This window comes from Corythoichthys intestinalis, chromosome 12 (genome assembly GCF_030265065.1).
Source record: "Corythoichthys intestinalis isolate RoL2023-P3 chromosome 12, ASM3026506v1, whole genome shotgun sequence".
Classification (NCBI taxonomy): domain Eukaryota; kingdom Metazoa; phylum Chordata; class Actinopteri; order Syngnathiformes; family Syngnathidae; genus Corythoichthys; species Corythoichthys intestinalis.
This window is the reverse complement of record NC_080406.1, coordinates 26,361,251-26,381,139: the sequence shown is the minus strand read 5'-3', so window position 1 is coordinate 26,381,139 and position 19,889 is coordinate 26,361,251. Positions and strand designations below refer to the sequence as shown.

Sequence of the window (19,889 nt, the reverse complement as noted above, 5' to 3'; positions counted from 1 at the left end):
ACAGTCTTACTTGAAGAAACAAGGCTCCTGTTTGACATTATTCTCTTCATTCCACTTCCTCCTGGACCTCTGCAGGTCTTCGATTCGCTGCTTCTCGGAGGCGGCCAGCTCCAAGTTTCCCTCTTCAAGGTGCCTATTATGTGGCAGAGCGCACATTTATTGACGAACATTTACCACGACCACTTTGCAGAGTTTGTTTCACAGTGCAGTAGTGACCTTTGATCTGGTCTGAACCGTGCGTCCGTTCGCGGCAAGACGTCTTTCAACTCTGGACAAAGCTCGTTGAGTTCAGTGGCGAACCTGGTGAAGCCGTAGTACAGCTCGTAGTTTGTCGGCATGGAGCCTAGCAGAGGAACGACAATAAATGTACAATGGGGTAGTAACAGATCCCTGCTGCAAATAGAGAAAATCTTTCAGTAATTGATAGGTCACCATAAAGGTTTATGCTGCCTACCTGGCCTCCAGATACATTTGGCAGATGGTGGTACGCCGCAGTATAGCCCCTCGTGCCATTTTCCAAAAAGCCTGTGGATAACTTTCCCTTCTTGGTCCATCACAAATCCTTGGATCTCGTTCACATTAGAACTCCAGTAGTTCCCCTAAAAGAAGTACAGTCACTATTAGCACATATAGTCCAGGCGTGGGCGAGCTCAACAGTCACTATAAGCACATACTAGTATAGTCCAGGCGTGGGCGAGCTCAAATCAAACCTGTAATTACCTTGACAAAGGTGAGTTTGCAAAGGCAAGCGCTGCTTTTTGTGTTTCTGATGGTGATCTCGCCATAGTGTTCGATCCAACGCCGGCCGCTGAGGATGTTGTGCACGCACGTGGTGACTTTGTTCCATTCGTAGTGATCTGCAAACCTGAAAAGACAAAATGTTAATATTTTCATTCATTTAGCCTTTATTTTTCAGGGAGGTCAATTGAGCGCAAGCATGGCTCACAATTACATCTGGCGGAAAACACAGACAAGGCTGAAAAAGCAGTTTCTGCTCTTGCACCTCTCTTTAAAATAAACTGCTGGATTTTAAGCCATAAGAACTGTTGTGTTTGATAGAAAAATATGTTTATATGCTGCCATAGCAGATTCATGGCGCATTAAGCCCCTGAACTATTTTTAATTTGTCCGTTTTACCCTTGAGACCCCCGTTTATAGACGTCGCGCAACCGCTTTTGTTTCAACCCAGCCATAAAAAGAAGGTAAGTAATTATATTTATTATTCGAAATGTCTGTCATTTATAGCTTAGAATCATTAATTGATGTATAGTATTTAGTTACTAAAAAAAACACACAAAAAATATTCACTCACATATTTTAAACTTTTAAACAAATTACGTCACAATGAAAAAAATCTAAGTCACAGATATACGTATATACCTTGTAACTGTCGCTTAATTGTATTTTTTTTTGTTACTGTCGCATTATCCCCAATATTTCAAATGATAATTGATCCAAACAGAGAAAAATTGAAAAAAAAAAAAAAAAAATTTTTTTTAAAGGGTAAATATATGAAAACCAAAATCACCACCAATCCTTGATGTCTGCGATTTCTGCATCGCGACCCTTGTTATATTACCATGTTTCACCCATAAATCCCCCAAAAATCCGGCTGTGGCCATTCACAGCTGTTTCTTGACACTCGGGTGATACATGCTACATGGAGGTTTGGGATCGAAAAGAGGTAAGTACGCGAAAATATGGCGTCATTAATTAAGCTCTCTCATGCTCTCACCTCCAGTTAGGGTTTTGCTGTTAAAAAATTTTAAATGCCCTCCTGTTCAAAAATTTTCTTCCCCCAGACAAATGAGATTTTAAGCTTTCTACTGATGTATCACATATGCATATAGAACAATTTTGAAATTTGGCCAAATTGGTGGGCTCTGAGCGGAACTTCAAGTCACCTGAGTGTTTTCCACCATATATAACATTTAAAAGTGAGTTCTCAAAACTATTTAAATATAAATGATTGGGCTAAACGATATCGGAGAACTTATATTGCGACTTTTTGGGGGTTCATCTTGCGATATAGCAATATTAAAACTAGAAGAATTTTCACCAGATGAGTTGAATAGCTCTGTTTGGGAAGACTTTGGTTGATGTTTGATGTTGCCATGTTTTTGTATTAGTGTATTCCATTCAGTTTTTTTTCCCCTTTTTTGTTTGTACCGGAGTTCCCCCCCTCCCTTGTTTTTCTTATTCATCCTTGTATTCTTATTTTTTTCTGTATTGTATTGGAACATGAATATAATGTTAAATTCAAATTTTAAAAAAATAGCTGAAACACTCTAAATAAAATGAAAATAAATGCAATCCTTTATTTGAGCGTAAACCCACAGCCAAAGATTACCATCAGAACAAAAATAATTGAATTATTTTCCATAAAAAGCACATGTGTATGACTCGTATCATGTTTACATTATACTCTCTTTCCCAACACAGTTGCCAGAGCCACAGCTAGAGACTCTAAACGCACTGGAGTTAACTCTCGTAGCTGCTGGAAAATCGCTCATGACAGTGTTTACTAACCTTTAATTTTGTATACATGCGAAATCATATTGGAGGTATTGCCTCCTCAGCAGCCACCCTTCGCAAACATGTTTTACATGTTGGTTGGCCCTCCTTGTCTAAGCCGCGGCCATCTGTAACTTTTCTGTAGTACTGTACTGTAGTACTTTTCTGTAGCCTAAGTATTCCCATACCAGCGAATTTGTTTTCTTCGATGGGGAAAAAACTTCAGGAGTTTCACCTCCTTCAGCCATCGTGTAGCACAGCTGACTCACTGACACTGAGAAACAACCGGTGGGGGAGGGTTGAGCCTTGTAGCTGCAAGCGAGGGATTTTTCCTTGCATTTTTTGGACATAATAGCTTATACCGTAGGGATGGTATGATGGAATTTTTTTGCAGTTTTGAAACCATGACGTTTTCATACCACGGTATACTTTGAAACTTGAATTCGGAACATGTCTAATGCGAACATCGCAATGGCGATATTCAAACGATATTTTGTGCAGGCCTGAAAAACAGTATAATATATAAAATATAACTGTTTAATGAATCTGAACAGGTTTCATTCATATGCTTGTTCTCTGTTCTCTTTGTGACAAAAACAGTCCAAAAATGTCCTTTGATCAAGTTGTGTATTCAGTTCAATAGCTGCGCATTTCAGAATTCATGCATTAATTATAATCAGAGGTAAAAATAGTTGCGCTGCTAGGGGTTTATTACTCCCACAAAAGTGCATTAGGCGTTTGCAGTCTATGAAGCTGGGAAGACTTAAATCAAAAACACAAAGAAAAACGTACCACATGGATTCTATTTACTTTTGTTAGGATTGAACATTTTGAAATTCAAAGTCATGTCATAGCTCAGTATACCTCACAAAACTACCCAAAGAAAAACCAAAGCAAAACTGCTTTTAATTTCTAATCCAGGCCTCATTATTACTGTAGTTTATTCATTGTAACACACTTTTTTGGCTTTGTGCCACTTGTCCCTCTTGCATACCAAGCGTCCGACGTAAAAAAAAAAAAAAAAAAAATCCCCTGACCCCCATGCCCTCCCCCCTTAAAAATGTTCTCCTCGGATCAACACAATTCACGTAGGTCATCCTTTTTGTCTTCCAAACGGGGAATTTCGCCAAAAGGTGAGAAATTGTCATGCCTGTGTAAGTAACAATGAAGACAAATTGGATGATTATTTCCTTCAAAATAATGTTTTATTACAACTTCCTGACTTAACTGTAGTCTACAACTATCGATTATCAAATTCATTGGCAACGAATTTATTAATCTATTAGTTGTTGCAGCCTTATTAAGAAGCTAGTTTGGACTGTAAGATGTCCGAAAATTGACAAAAATGTGAAGTGTTTTTTTTTTTAAAAAGTAAAAGCAGATTTTTTTCCCCATGTCCTAATTTGATGTAACAAAAGTATAATGAAGAACTCTGATAATATTTACAACGGAGAAGTTATATGCATGTTATGATTTCAAGAATTTAGACAAATTTAAGGTGAAAAAGGTTATCAAAATAGTTGTCGATTAAATTGCAAATCGATTAATTGTCGATTAATTGCTTCACCTCTAGTCAATAATTTACTGTTTAAAAAAAAAAAAAAAAGTTTTTATGATGGTGACCAAATGTGAGCCGGCACAACAAAACGAGTCGCAGTAACCCGTTTTTTCCTTTTGTAACTAAGGTTTTGGCATGAGCAATATGTGTTAGCTGTCCAATCAATGATTCTCTACAACATTTCATATCTGGGAAATTGCGACTTGAAGTTGGGTAGTCTGTGAATTTCCAAAATTTGTTCAGCAACTGTCAGTAAAGTTCATCAACAACCAAGAGGTCTTCATTGATTGATTAATGTCCAAACCTGAACCATTATTGTCATTCCAAATGATTTGATCGTCACCAATTTGTAAGTAGAGAAAAATAGTACAATGAGAACAACTGCTATCTTCTAATAAAAAACAAGTTTATATTACAATTATTGAAAATCCTTAATCATTCTCTTTTAGTTTATAACGTAGAATTATTACAACATGGACGGAATTAGCAAAAGCGAATTTTCATAGGGGATTCTCTGTGTAGATGATTACAAAATAGGTAAGGTAATAAGGAATTATTTTGCTATATATTTAGATAATTTTAAGTCTTGTTGGAGTATCCTTTTACAAAACTGGACATTTGAAAAGGGTTTTTAATGTACTGTTGAATGAGGAAATGTTAATTTTGAAAAATTTCACCCAGTGAGACACGTTTGCCTATTTTTGTTCAAACCCACAAGCTCAATCATCTTCACATGTGTTGCTGTATATATTCACCAGCTTTTTATGCAGCTGTATTGTAGACAGGAATACAAAGTAGCACTCCAGTATGGATGTTACCTTGGAATCACGAGGCTCACTGTCCCCACTGGCAATATCTCCATTGATTTTCCCCAGAATTTGTTTTTCCATCTTACATCTACGGGATGAGAAACAGCAATATTGTACCAAGCACAATCCAAATGTATTGTACTGATGTTGGAATAATAATGACATCTAGAACCTCTGTTATTCCATATATCCATTTGTCATATACAGTGTCCTCCATAATTATTGGCACCCCTGGTTAAGATGTGTTTTTTAGCTTCTAATATTTCTTTTAATTCAAATAATATGGGACCTTAATGATAAAAAAGAGAAAAATCCAACCTTCAATACAAGTGCATTTATTCAGTGGGGAAAAAATCCCACATAAAGAAATAATTATTTGACATCAAATAATGTGTGTCACAATTATTAGCACCCCTGGTGTTAACTGTTAATACTAGGGTTGTTCCGATCCTGTATTTTTGGCTCCCGATCGTTTTAGTTTGAGTATCTGCCAATCCCGATATTTCCCGATCCGATTGCTTTTTTTTTTTTTTTTTTGCTCCCGATTCAATTCCAATCATTCCCGATAATTTTTCTGATCATATACATTTTGGCAATGCATTAACTAAAAAAAAATTAATAAATCTCAATTCAATTGCTCCAAGTATCTTTTTTTATTGTCCAACATGACATTGTTCCACTGCTTTGGATCAAAACAAAGCTTATCAGCACTGTGACATAAAATATGTAAACAATAAACATAACCCCCTTCCGCTTAAAATAAAGTTACACGACGTCACTTCCATGTTCCAAGTTTTTTTCCGGTGCCACACTTTGTGAGTGCGACAATAAATGGCAGGGGAGGATTTATGTTTGTTATTATGAACCAATCTTTAAACCAAAACTAAAGACTCTGGAGGAGTGTAAGACATTTTGTCTGTAACGTTAAATACAATTAGAAAATGATTTATTAAAAAATTATATATTAAAAAAAGGCATGTCCGATATATAGCCCCACAGCATCACTGACCCACCCCCATACTTCACAGTGGGTATGAGGTGCTTTTCAGCATGCACATCTTTTGTGGCATGCGTTTTCAGCATGCGCATCTTTCGTGGCACGCCAGACCCAAGCTCAATCTTGGTCTCATATGACCAAAGCACCCGGTCCCAGTTGAAGCCAGTGATGACCAAAGCACACGGTCCCGGGCCTCAACTGGGACCGTGTGCTTTGGTCAGATGAGACCAAGATTGAGCTTTTTGGAACCAAACACTCTAAGTGGGTCTGGCGTGCCACGAAAGATGCGCATGCTGAAAAGCACCTCATACCCACTGTGAAGTATGAGGGTGGGTCAGTGATGCTGTGGGGCTGTTTTGCTTCCAAAGGCCCTGGGAACCTTGTTGGGGTGCATGGCATCATGAATGCTTTGAAATACCAGGACATTTTAAATCAAAATCTGTTGCCCTCTGCCCGAAAGCTGAAGATGGGTCCTCACTGGGTCTTTCAGCAAGACAATGACCTTAAACATATGGCCAAATCTACACAGAAATGGTTCACCAGACACAAAATCAAGCTCCTCCCATGGCCATCTCAGTCCCCAGACCTTGTTTTGTTGGCAAAAGGGTGTTGTACAAAGTATTAACACCACCACTGAATAAATGCACTTGTATTGAAGGTTGGATTTTTCCCCTTTTTTGCCATTAAGGTCCCTTATTATTTGAATTTAAAAAATACATTAGAAGCTAAAAAACACATCTTAACCAGGGGTGCCAATAATTATGGAGGGCACTGTATACTGTCCCACTAAGTGGGGTAACCTTTCACTATTCTGAGACGTAGAAATACCTTGCCAGAAGGTGAAGTTCTTGGACTCACAGTGACAGGCAGAGATGGGAGGGTGATGGCTCACCTTGAGAGAAGAAGTCAAAGTCTACATTGTCATCGTCAATTATAAAAAATGAAAGGCAAAAAGGAAAGCTATTTGAGTGGCGGTACCTGTTCAGAGAAAAAGCAGAAGCCCTTGTCTTCTCTTATACATTCGTACGTCTCTCCAAGGAGCGGGTTGAATGGCTTACTTCCTGCTCTGTAGTAGGTGGATGAGTATCCTGAGACGGCGAAGGCAGCGACCAGAACCTGGCAGAAGCAAAACAACACCACTAATAACTAGTGTTGCACCGATACCATTTTTTGGCCCCGATACCGATACCTGGCTGTGCAGTATCGGCCAATACCGATACCATACCGATACCACCCCGATTATATATATATATATTTTTTTTTCTTAATTTTTTTTTTTTTTTCCAAAGAGCTACATAATTGGATGTGAAATCATTGCTATCAAGGCTTTGTCAGGCTGTTGCTTACCTTTGCAAAATAGGAAAAAGTACACTAAACCCTAGTAGACAATAGTTGAATAAACCTTCCGCTCTCAAAGGCCAAAATAGTGCTAAATTTGTGAAATTAATAAAACATGTATAATACTAGCCCAACAGTAAGAAAGTAAAAATAAATTCATAATAATAAACTCTGAATGAACTGAATAAACTTTTTTAAACCTCTCAAAGTCCAACCAGTGCAACTTTCATAAAATTTTTGTCACATTCTGCTGCTGGTTAGATTGTGTTTTGTTGCTGGGCGTGGGGGCGTGGCACTTGAATCCAATGCAGGTTCATCAACGCAGCATTTAAACACGGGTAATCTCAGAGAAGGCTGCCGAGATATTTGCCTTGCTGATCGCTATTTGACATCTGGCACAATAATCTCGCTACATTTGCTTTTTATGCCCCTGCATTGGGTTTTTCTGTTAGTGTGCTGCTCTCGTTTGTAACCGCAGCCTATCGTCTTAGTTTGTCCGTCGACCTGCTGTCACGGACTCCTTTTGTTATTTCTACTGTCCCGCGATCGCGTGTTATTTTTTGTTTGCAATCATTAAACCCTTTTATGTATCCCCCGCTTGTTGTCTGCTTCGAGGTTGACCTTGTTTCCGCATTTGCGGGCACTAACAATTATAAGTAATAATAATTGACCACAGCATCCCGTCTCTCCTTTTTTTCGGGAGGTGGGAGTCCCTTATTTCTATTTCTGAAAGGTGGCAACAATACTTTGGAAACACTTCCCAAATTACTGCGGCATTTCTTTCAGTAAAAGACAATAAAAGTAAAGTAGACGAAGTGAACTGACCAGAGATCAGCTGCTCCGGTACAGCGGCCTTCTTCCTCTGGATAGCAGTCCAGCTCTTGCAGGCTCAAACTCGTTGTGTTCGTTCACGTTTCGTCTTCAAATGTTTTATCAAGTTCGAGGTACTGAAACTGGCTGATTTAACTCCACATCTCCAAACTTTCAGGCCGCAAATCTTGCATGTAGCCATTGATTTTAATCGACGGGATTTCTATTTGGAAATATTTCCTGACCGCTGCGGCGCCGCCATATTTCCTGGTTTGTTTTTCGTCCATATGAAAAAGCCCCCTTTTGATTGGTCAGGAGTGGCTATTGGCCTGCTCTCATTGGTCTGGAGCAGGCCAATAGCGATACCTGCTTGGTGTTCACGTGTCATCACACAACACAGAGACAGAGTGTAGTGAGCGCCAGGAGGAGAGAAAGGCTGTGGTCAAATGTTATAATAATGGACCGGTAAATGGTATCGGCGCCGTCTTTGTTGGTACTCGCCGATACCGATACCACCATTTCGGGCCGGATCGGCGCCCCCTGCCGATACTAGTATCGGTATCGGTGCATCTTTACTAATAACAACAATCGGAGGGGACCAGCATGTTTTAAAGATAAGATACGAAGCGTCGACTTGGTGAGACGCTGGTCTCTCGTCATCATTGGCAGCCAACGAGTTGAGGGTTTTACCATGCGTTCAAAGGGATCCTCCGTTTCAGCAGCTTTGTCAAGCAGCTCGCTGTACTCCAGCTCTTCACACATGCGCTGAAGCGTGTTAAGAGGCTCATTAAGCTCCACTGGCATGGACACTTTGGACAGGTCTTTGCCGATGTTGTTCCGCAAGATATTCCACAGGTTGATGTTGCCGGTGTCGGGACAAGGCGCCGGGAGACAGATGCGTCGCCCGTTGCGGAAGGCGCACCCGGCGAAGTCTCCGTTGGCCACTGAGAAGAGAAAACATCCCATGTGGCTTTTTGTTTTGGCGAGACTTTCAGGATGCTGTTTAATCTTAGCATTGCTATTTTCCCAAGTCAATGATAACGTCATTAATTACACTTGGCAACACAACTTTTCGTTTTAGGTCTGATATTTGCTTATAATTAATTTGAGGGTGGAGAACACCAAACCGATTTTAGTTTTCATCTATCACAGCAAGACATTAGCTGATTACTGGTTTCAAAGTATACTGAGGTATGAAAACTTCAAGGTTTCAAAACCGCAAAAATCTGTCATACCTTCCCTAAGGTATTAGCTATTTATGTCCCAAAAATGCATTGAGAAATCCCTCGCCCAACCCTCCCCCACCGATTGTTGCTCTTTGTCAGTGAGTCAGCTGTGCTACACAATGGCTGGAGGAGGTGAAACTCCTTAACTTTTCCCCCCATCGAAAAAAGCGAAATCGCTGTTATGGGCATACTTCTGCTACAGAAAACTTTGAGACGGCCAAGGCTTAGAGGAGGAGGGCCAACTGACATGTAAAACATGTTTGCGGAGGCTGTCTGCCGAGGAGGTAATACCTCTAATATGATTTCGCATTTATACAAAATTAAAGGTTAGTTAGCACTGTCATGAACGTTTCTCACCAGCTACGAGAATTAACTCTAGCGTATTTAGTGTGTCTAGCGGTGGTAAAACGTGGTGTTTTTTTTCTCTCTGGTAACTGTGTATGAGGAAGAGTGTGTGTATAGTGTAAACATGATGAGAGTCATACACATGTGCTTTTTATGGAGGATTATTCAATTATTTTTGTTGTGATGGTAATGATGTTGAGCTCTGGCTGTGGGTTTAGGCTCACCTAAAGGACTGCATTCATTTTAATTTTATTTAGAATATATATATATTTTTTCCTCCCTTCATTTATTTTAACTTAAAATGATACTTATGTTCCAATTTGCCAATGTTTTGAAAAATCCTGTTCAATAGAGGATAAAAAAAATTTTTTTTTTAAACAAAGTAACACATTTTAGAGCTGTAATTGCAATACCGTGAAACCATGATATTTTGGCTTAAGGTTATCATACCGTCAGAATATCATACCTGCACATGCCTAATCACACAATTTTTTAAACTATAGGATAGAGATGGACAAACAAAACTGAAGCTCTGAAGGTTGTGTCATGCTAATGAACCTCCAAAGTGCCTGAGCTTGTATCAAATGACAACTGTCACGTGACTGATGACGTCCGAAGCGTCGCTCTTCCTGAAACTGCTTTAGACGTCATTGACCATGTGACGCTTTTTGCTCGGAACGAATTGCTTGCACCACGCTGTGGTTCATTTGAATTTAAAATGACACAAGCTGGTATTGTGGGTGTAGGGAGGGAAGGCGGGACCTTGAAGTTGTGTATGGTAGCTCAGTCTTTGCGACAAATGTAATGGAAGTACGAAACCGGTGGTTTTAATTTGTGTTTTTGGAAAAAGGGCCGAACAACAAAATTATTGGACCATTTCCTTCGTGTTTTGTAAACAATGCCATAATTTTAGGTTAAATTGGATGAAAAAACATAATATGGGGTCTTTGCTTGCAAGATCTTAAAATGTAATTGTAAAAAAACAAAAACAATCTGTATTATTATTCAGGTTTTACATACTTTTCACATGAAAAATCACATTTTCATTTGTTCAGATGCTTACTCCACACACAATAAAGCATTTGTATACAGTGGTACCCATACAAATGTAAATTTTAGGTTACGAGACACCTAAACTGGAAAATATTGCCTCTGGTTGAGCAAGAAATTTCAGGTTACGAGAGGCAAAAATGCTATACAATATTGTAAAATATACATACCGGTATGCGCTTTCTGCTTTTAAATGTCGCGCCATAACACCCCACTGCCAAATTGGTCATAATCTTTCCCATCATGCTTCCTTAATGGGATTCTTCTCTCCTACTGGTCTTTTGTTGACGACATTTCAATTTGGGTGTCACGGTATGATACAGTCTACAGGCGCGACGGTATTGTTGTTTAGCGGGTTGACATCTGAGCCAAATGAGCAGAAGTTTCCATGCGTTTTTATCTCACAAAGGTTTTTTTTAAGCCCAGACTGGTCACTACATTAGAGTGTTCACTACATTAGAGCACAGGTCTCCTCAAGTTTTTGTTTGATGAACGATGAGCTAGGCGATAGACACCATCGATCTCGTGAAAGAGCACATTGCCTCACCTGAAAGTTAAGTTATATATTTTTCTTTTTTCCTTTGCATTATGTTATATTATCTACTTCATTACAAGTATTAACGGTTAGGTTAGGTTAGGTACCGTAATTTTCGGACTATAAGCCACTTCTTTTTCCCCTCATTTTGAATCCTGTGGCTTATAGTTCAGTGCGGCTCATTTGTTGATTTATTTGAGTTAATAGGTAAGACTTATTTGACAGCGGCGTCATAAGACTGCCATAAGACCGTCATAATAATGACATGACTGTATCATGGGCATTAATGAATGCTTATGACAGATTGTTGTTATGTCATTAAGGTCTTCCGGCAAATTATGTCACTAACTCAATTTATGTCCCGCTCATATCTTTTACATCCGTTCAAAAGGGAGATAATTTCCTGGATGGCACAAAATGACATCTGTCATAAGCATTCATTAATGCTCATGGCAGTGTCATGTCATAATTATGATGGTCTTATACCAGTCTTATGGCGCCACTGCCAAATAAAGAGTTACCAAATTCCATAACTAGCAATGAATGAAACAACTAGAACAGTAACTGAAGAGATACTTGGCACAGAACATTTTTTATTTTGATTTGTTATTTACATCTGTAGCGCTGCAATACATGCTAGGAGGCATGTTGGACGACAACAGTGTTGACAGCAGGTGGCAGCAGAGGTTGACTGTATCCCCCAAGAGAACAGTGATGGCCAAATTGAAGCTTCTTGAAACAATGAAGCTTTGCAGCCAATTGGCCCAAAGCTCCATGGTGGTTCATTTGGTCTTATGACAGTCATATGATGCATCTGTCAAATAAATTGTTACCGGTTGATATCTTTTGGTGTAAATATCTCATAATACAGTGAGGACAGCTGAACCAATGCCGTTTTCGTGTCAAATTTGGTGGGTGGCGGCTTATAGTCCGGTGCGCCTTATAGTGTGAAAATTACCGTATCTGGAATGATTCAAATGTGTTAGGCTGTTGTTTTATTTCGTGTTTACCTCGATTATAAAATTTAATGTGGTGTTTCAGTCGTGCTTGGAATGGATTAGGGCATTTACATGGAAAACGCGCCTCTACTTACCGAATTTTCAGGTAACAAGACTACTTCCAGAACCAATTAATGTTATAAGTAGAGGTACCACTGTAATTTTAATGGCTATACATAAAAATAAAAATCTCAAGAATTATTTTTATATGTTAAACAACGGCATATTTTTTATAAACTCATGAAATAACTGAACATTTCAACGACATTAATATTTATTAAAATGCACCTGCATGTAGAATACATCTCAAATCATGCTGAATTGCGCTGAAGCAGCAGATTTTTCATTTGTCTAATGCTAAAATGCAGGCTGAGTGTTCTTGTTGCTTCCTTTTAGAGCCCACCGTGTTGTCTGCATGACCTTGAAATAATGAAGCAAGATGTAGTTGTTTCTGAGACATGACTACTAAGGAGTTACCTCTGATGAGGCGCGGTGTATTACTAAGTGTGGGATTTGACAGAGATGAAAGAGGGAGATCCCGTCACTCCCCACACATAAAGCCTAAGATCTAGACACAGAACAGCCGAGTAAAGTCAGTGGCTTCAGCAACAATGATAAATGAGCTCTCCGAGTGTGAGTCAGTGTTTAGTTTCCTCAGAATAGGATCCTCTGTCAAGTTACAGTGGCCCATTTCTGACACAAAACTGGAATCGAAGTTAGCGACGGCGCACGATGAGGTGGACCTACTTTGTCTGGAGACATTATCGGTCACGCTGGCGTTGTCCTCAGAGATGTTATCGCTCACATCACTGACGTATGACTCATCGTCTGAGCCCTGAAGGGGAACAGATATATAGGAAAGATTCAGGATAGAGTCCAATGCAAATTGTAGGCAGGTTTGGCCATACTTGAGTGGAAGAAGCTGCAGCACCACATCACATTGTCACATCACATTTCAGCACTTTTTCATGAAAGCATATCTGCATAAGCCCGTGTTGCAGTGCTTTGGTTTGGCCAACATGGTTTTGAATGGGCCTGCCTTCATGCTACAGTGTGATAAATGTCCTCTGGGAGTGATCCTTCACATGGCTCAATGCAAGCCTGGAGAACAACTGGCTTTAACACCCCCTCAGAGGCTACATAGTTGGCAGGCAGAAATAATGGCTTTACGTAGGGCTTCCACAAACGATTATTGTGATAGTCAACTAATCGCCAATAATTTTTGTGATTAGTTTACTAAACCGTTCATATATAAATCGTGTTAACTAATGTTGATATAACAGAAATTTGGGAATATTTGCTGTATTTTTTTGTTTAATTTCTTTACAATAAAAAAAGAATGGTGTATTTTTCCTTCCATTTTCTATTTTTTAATTTTATTCTATTAATCTAAATGACAGATTTATAAAACCTAATTTAAAGTTAAAAGTAAGTTAAAAAGTAAATATAATCTTTTGAATTGAAAAAGGGAAATTTTATTAAAATAAATGAGTCTCTGGCAAAAATAAGGTCAGTATGTAGAATAAAGAGGAAAAATGTAACGACTCTAGTGTAGCCCAAAGTAGCAGAGTAAGAGTAGTGTTTCTTCTTCACAAATCTACTCAAGTAAAAGTAAAAAGTATTGTGTGGTAAAACTACTCTAAGAAGTGCATTTTTCTCAAAAAGTTACTCAAGTAAATGTTACAGAGTAAATGTAACACATTACTGCCCACCTCTGATTATATTTATAAATGTTTTTTAAATAAAAAATAAAAAGAAACCTGATTAAGACAGCGGCAAGGTGACCGAGTGGCCTCACAGGTCTGAGATTCAGGTTCAATCCTGGGCACTGGCCTTCGTGTGTGGAGTTTGCATGTTCTCCCCGTGCATGCGTAGGTTTTCTCCGGGTACTCTGACTTCCTCCCACATCCCAAAAACATGGCTTGTATGATAGGCTGATTGAAGACACTAAATTCTACATTGGTGTGAGTGTGAAAGGTTTTTTTTGTCAGTATGTGCCTGCGATTGTCTGGCAACCGATTCAGGGTGTACCCATCCTCTTACCCATAGTTAGTTGGGAAAGGCCTTCAGCACCTTCCGTAACCCTCGTGTGTATAAGCAGTACAGAAGATAAATGAAGGAAGAAAATATTTACTATTCTCTGCCATTCACATTCACTGTCATTCAAGGCGATTGCTGCCAGCAGCTCGCAGTCAAAATGGATTGGATGTCTATGGCCGTCAATGGTAGCCAGAGGTGGGTAAGTAGCCAAAGATTTTAGAGTAGCGTTACTTCAGAATAATATTAAGTAAAATTAAACATGATCATCTAAAAAATGTACTCAAGTAAAAGTAAAGTATTTGGTGAAAAGAATACTCAAGTAATGAGTAACATTGTGAGTAACGGCTTACATTTTTGTTTGATTGGTTTTTTTAAACATTTTTTTGCGCAACACAGTTATCTATATGAGCTGTTGTTATAATGATACTATACAATAGCCCATTACATAATCACATTAAGTTAAAGAAATACCAAAAAAAAAAAAAAGTATTCCGCCGAGAAAAAAAAAATAATGAAGCATTATTCGTCCAAAGAGCATGAGTGCCCTCTAGTGGAGAAAATTCCTAGTTTGAATAGTGAATAATTCCTTCGTAGTTACTATTACGAAATTAAAATGATCATATCAGTTTTTTGTGGTCAATCGCCGCCAAATAAAAACTGGGAAAGAGGTTTAAATCCGCACTTTTGAGTCATGTTGAGGGCAGTGCTCTATGTCAAATACTTCATTTTTTACAGTGCTTTAAAGACGCCACATGATTGTACAGGCTGGCGTGATCATACAACAGCAAGCTGGCGTCTGCTTGGTATAATGGAGTCATGTGATTATTGTTGCGACGTCTCATTGGTAAAAGTGGTAATCACTGTTGGCATCTCTGGCAAAAAAAGTCAAAACTAATATGTAGAATAAAGGGAGAAAATGTAACGACTTGTTCAGCCCAAAGTAAGAGAGTAAGAGTAGCGTTTCTTCTTCACAAATCTACTCAAGTAAAAGTAAAAAGTATGGCTTTATAAAACTACTCAGAGAAGTACATTTTTCTCAAAAAGTTATATGTACTCAGTTACATTTACTTGAGTAACACGTTACTACCCACCTCTGATGGTAGCCAATAAGTTAAGAGGCTGACAAAGTAGAATTTGGACAATTCTGAGCTTAGCAATGTTTCTAAACCACTAAACGACTATTAAAATAGTTGATAGTCGATTAGTTGTTGATTCTTTATAGCAGACCTATTTAAAATTGGCCATATTATTTAAACAGACCGGAAAGCTTAATTTTTAATTAAATGTAAAAGAAATAAAATAGCAAATTGAAGCCAAAGGAGGATTGAGGTCTTCCTTCCAATTAGCAAGCAACTCCTCTTCGTGCCTGGCTATGATTGAGTTTCTGTTAAATCTGCTATTTTAACCTCTTGGGCTGCTCTCATTAGATGCAAAGTGGTCGGCCTCAAAGTCTCAAATTACCTCATTCTCTGACGAGCTGGCAGACAGGAGCACTTCCTGGGCATCAAAGAACTCAGAGACGGACTCCGACATGGAGAGTCGGCTCTCATTAGATGCTTGCTGAGTCAGTGGGATCCCCATCTGCTCCACAACCTGCCGGAAAACATATGCAAACGTCAGATGCGCATGAGAACAGACACAAGAGTTCATTCTATGCTAAGCTTCCATCCGTTTCTAATTATTCATTTTCTTGTAATATTTATGTCAGCGTACGCACCGAATAATGAACCCTTAAAACATAACTGAGCCTAATGAAAAATACATCAATCTGTAAGGCCATCGATCAATAAGGCAGGAAACCAATAATGCAACTACCTGGCCGCCCGGTCGTTTTATCAATATGGGAGCCCTAAATTAGTACTGTCAGTGCCATAATGAACACAGTTGCCTACCTCGTCAGGAGTGGAGATGATATTCACACTCACGACTTGTTCTGACAGGACAGACTCGGAGTGGATGCGGTTGAGTCGGCTTCGAAGTTCTGCATTTTGGGACACGGCCTTTTGGAGAACAAAAAACGGAATTAGGTTGTTGTGATATTAATAATTTATTAGTTCATTGGCTGTCATTGACGGTGATAGAGGTCTCATGCATTTTAACTGGGAGGACTGCCAGTCAATGGCTGCAGCTCCATTAGTCTTCTACAAAATAAAAGCAATATTTCAAAAATTTTGTGAAAGTAAAATTGTCACCGAAGCATTTCATACAAGTCATTTTTGAAAAAGTCTCGTAACTCTCCTGAAGTCACATCCCGTGAGTTTTGACTGAAGGAAGATGGATGCCCCAAACTTTTTGTGGGTAGAGAAGTGATAGCCTGACTTCGTACAGTACGTCATGTTCTGTTGTGTAAAAATTCGAACATTTTCCATTTCGCTCTACAAGGTATGATTTACTATGCTGAATAAACGTCCAAAAATATTTCTCATGAAAATATGGAAAATAAAAATGCGATAGTTAAGTGTTTTTTCAAAATTCAGGAATTTTCATTGCGAAATTTCGGTTTCGCAATTTACTCGGGGAAATGGAAACGCAGCTACATATCATATTTCAGTGCAATTGAAAACACCCACTGCTCTCGATGTCAGCAAATAAAAGTTAGTTTATCAAACAATTTGGCCAAAGATATTAATGCATGATAAGAAATAAGTCGGCATAGTTAGCACATCATTACCACTGGTGCAGGGAAAACCTCTGAAGACCAATGTAATCTAAATGATTCAAGCATTAAGAGTAAATAAACATTAAGTAGTTACTGCGTGTTTCTTCAGCATGTGATTTTGTTAATAATGGGCCTTTTACTCTCTTAAACCCCCTTCAGATATAAGATTAGGTCCGGTGATGTTGCAGTATTTACACGGAACACAATTTGCCGGCTCAGTTGTCACGGACATTAGCCATAACTTTACCTGATCGCAACCTAGTCACAAGTCCCGTACACTTGAACTATGTATGAATGCAGCAGGTAATGTTAGGCTTCAGGGTGAAGTGGTTGATGGCGTAGCTATCATGTGACTACAGCGCGCTGCACTACAATCCTCATTCATCATCATTCATGAAGTAACATTTGACAAGCAGCAAACAAAGAACTCATTAACTAACTCATTAACAAACTAGAAATGACAACTGTTTGCCAATTTTAGGGCTTATGAAGCATCTGTTAACTTTTGAATGGGACAGCGTGGGTTTCTATTAGGGGTGTAACGGTACACAAAAATCTCGATTCGGTACGTACCTCGGTTTTGAGGTCACAGTTCGGTTAATTTTCGGTACAGTAAGAAAACAAAATGCAAAATATAAATGTGCTAGTTGTTTATTCACACGTTTGTGCTTTCAACAGTAGGAACAGTAGCCTATACAATGCTAGAATTCTGCTCAAAAAGTAGCGGGTATTTACATCAACAATTTGCCTTTCAGACCCCACGTATTAGTCAGCTTTCTTTCTAAAAGAAAGAAGAAAAAAGAAGTCCTGTGCTAAAGAGAAAAGCAATCCCAATGACAAAGATTTTAACACGTATTTTTACAAATGAAATGCCTCAATTAATTTTGTTCTTCTTATGAACGGTTTTCAGAAGCTTTATTGGTAGATTTTCTCAAGTTAAAGCGCCACACAGAAATTAATACATTTAATTATGTAAGCAGGATCTGTGTGTTATTATTTAATTACAGGTGTTTTAGCTCATTTCAATTTATTTTATTGAAATGGGCTATTACTTATTTTATTATGTGTTTGTATTTTACAAATGTGATGTAGTAGTCATTTATATTGTATATTTTATGCTGTATAACTTTAGTTCCTATGTGAATATTAGTTCCTACTTGTTTTGTTGTGGTAGGAGGGTTTTGTATTGAACACGGGGCCGTGTTGGTTATTATTATAGCAGAGAAGACAACTGTAAATTAACAAAGACAAGTCAACTGTGCCCCGATCTACCACTCAAGAGATCTGATGGACTCAAACAGTGGGTTACGATTAGAGGTGCCCGATCGATCGGGTCAGATCACGTCATTTTCAAAGTATCGGAATCGGCAAAAAAATATCGGCCATGCCTTTTTTTAATATATATATATAGATATTTTTACTAAATTGTTTTCTAATTGTATTTAACGTTACAGACATAATATGTTACTCATCCAGAGTCTTTAGTTTAGGCTTAAGGTAGGGTTATCAAATTTATCCCGATAACGGCGGTATTTTTTTTTTTTTTTTTAAATGTATCAGGTTAAAATATTTAACGCAATTCATGCATGCACTGCACGACCCACTCACGCATTGTCGCGCTGAATCTGTAATGGCGCTGTTTTACCTATATAGAGAGATAAAAGGCAGCGTAAAATGAGTAGAGTGAATTTTGGCAGCCTTTGGAGCCTTTTTTTAATTGGCTAAAGCCTTACAATCCCTGTCCCTACGATTAGAAATATCATGGGAAGCAATGTGGAGAAGCAAGGTAGCAATTGATCTTTTTCTTAACACCTTATGTTATTTCCCAACGCAGAGAAGATATATCAATTTGGTAGCACTACGCACAGTCATGGTTCCACTTCCCATCATGCATTTGGCCATGGCTACAGTATCATTTACTGAAAGCTCAACAAATACACTACATGGCAATATTTAGTCAAAATATACAAAGTCACAAGTCTTTCTATCCGTGGATCCCTCTCACAGAAAGAATGTTAATAATGTAAATGCCATCTTGAGGATTTATTGTCATAATAAACAAATACAGTACTTATGTACTGTATGTTGAATGTATATATTCGTCCGAGTTTTATTCATTTTTTTCTTAATGCATTGCCAAAATGTATATGATCGGGAAAAATTATCGGGAAGGATTGGAATTGAATCGGGAGCAAAAAAAAGCAATCGGATTGGGAAATATCAGGATCGGCAGATACTCAAACTAAAACGATCGGGATCGGATCGGGAGCAAAAAAACATGATCGGAACAACCCTAGTTACGATTGCATATTAGTTTGAAAATCGACCGGATCCACCGTATTTTTACACGAGTGACTTCCGGTCTGCCCGGTCTGATAGCTAGTAGTATTGACGCCGCGACTCGCGTCAAATAATAAACTCTGCCGTTCTTTTCGTGTGCATCGCATTGAGCCGCTTCTGGGATGCGTTTAATGCGTAGCCGCACTGCGACTGGTGTGCATTGGCTGATTGACTTTAACGGCCGCGTTTCACTGCATTCTCGTGGCGGCCACGTTGTCGCGCCGTTGACATTTCTTACTGTCCTACCGTGTTGGTCCTCATTATAGTAGAGAAGACGAAGTAAATATAATATACACAAAGAAACTGTAACCCGATCGACTCACAGCCTCGAAAAGTAAGGGTTACATTACGTCAGAAACTCGTTCGGTACGCCTCCGTTCCGAACCGAGCACCAAGTACCGAAACGGTTCAATACGAATACATGTACCGTTACACCCTTAGTTTCTATGGCTGAGCAAAAGCAGTAAGAGTGTGCATAGCGTTTTTTTCCCCATACTATTATTATTCTTTTAAATAAACATTGTGAGTGAGGACGTATCAATGTTCAGTTTTGTCTCTTACAAATGAATAGGTCAGATCGGCGCAGCAAATTAACTTTATTTCTTCAGCGAGATCTAAAAAAGTAAACAGGCATGACTTTACACCTGTGTCACACGATCCACGTGAAGGC

At 38.7% G+C, this 19,889-nt stretch overlaps 1 protein-coding gene across 4 annotated transcripts in view; it reads right to left on the bottom strand.

Annotated features, from left to right (window-relative positions):
* osbpl6 (oxysterol binding protein-like 6) overlaps nucleotides 1-19,889 on the bottom strand; it is a 68,263-nt gene that overhangs the window by 12,487 nt on the left and 35,887 nt on the right. For all 4 annotated transcript variants that reach the window (XM_057853276.1, XM_057853274.1, XM_057853275.1 and 1 more), the window contains 11 exons: nucleotides 16,113-16,220; nucleotides 15,682-15,813; nucleotides 12,928-13,015; nucleotides 8,717-8,970; nucleotides 6,857-6,994; nucleotides 6,707-6,770; nucleotides 4,891-4,969; nucleotides 721-865; nucleotides 455-599; nucleotides 217-343; nucleotides 11-133 (listed from right to left, as the gene is read on the bottom strand). In XM_057853276.1, the coding sequence (XP_057709259.1) occupies nucleotides 11-133; nucleotides 217-343; nucleotides 455-599; nucleotides 721-865; nucleotides 4,891-4,969; nucleotides 6,707-6,770; nucleotides 6,857-6,994; nucleotides 8,717-8,970; nucleotides 12,928-13,015; nucleotides 15,682-15,813; nucleotides 16,113-16,220 (1,403 nt within the window). The remainder of the gene's footprint in view (nucleotides 1-10; nucleotides 134-216; nucleotides 344-454; nucleotides 600-720; nucleotides 866-4,890; nucleotides 4,970-6,706; nucleotides 6,771-6,856; nucleotides 6,995-8,716; nucleotides 8,971-12,927; nucleotides 13,016-15,681; nucleotides 15,814-16,112; nucleotides 16,221-19,889) is intronic.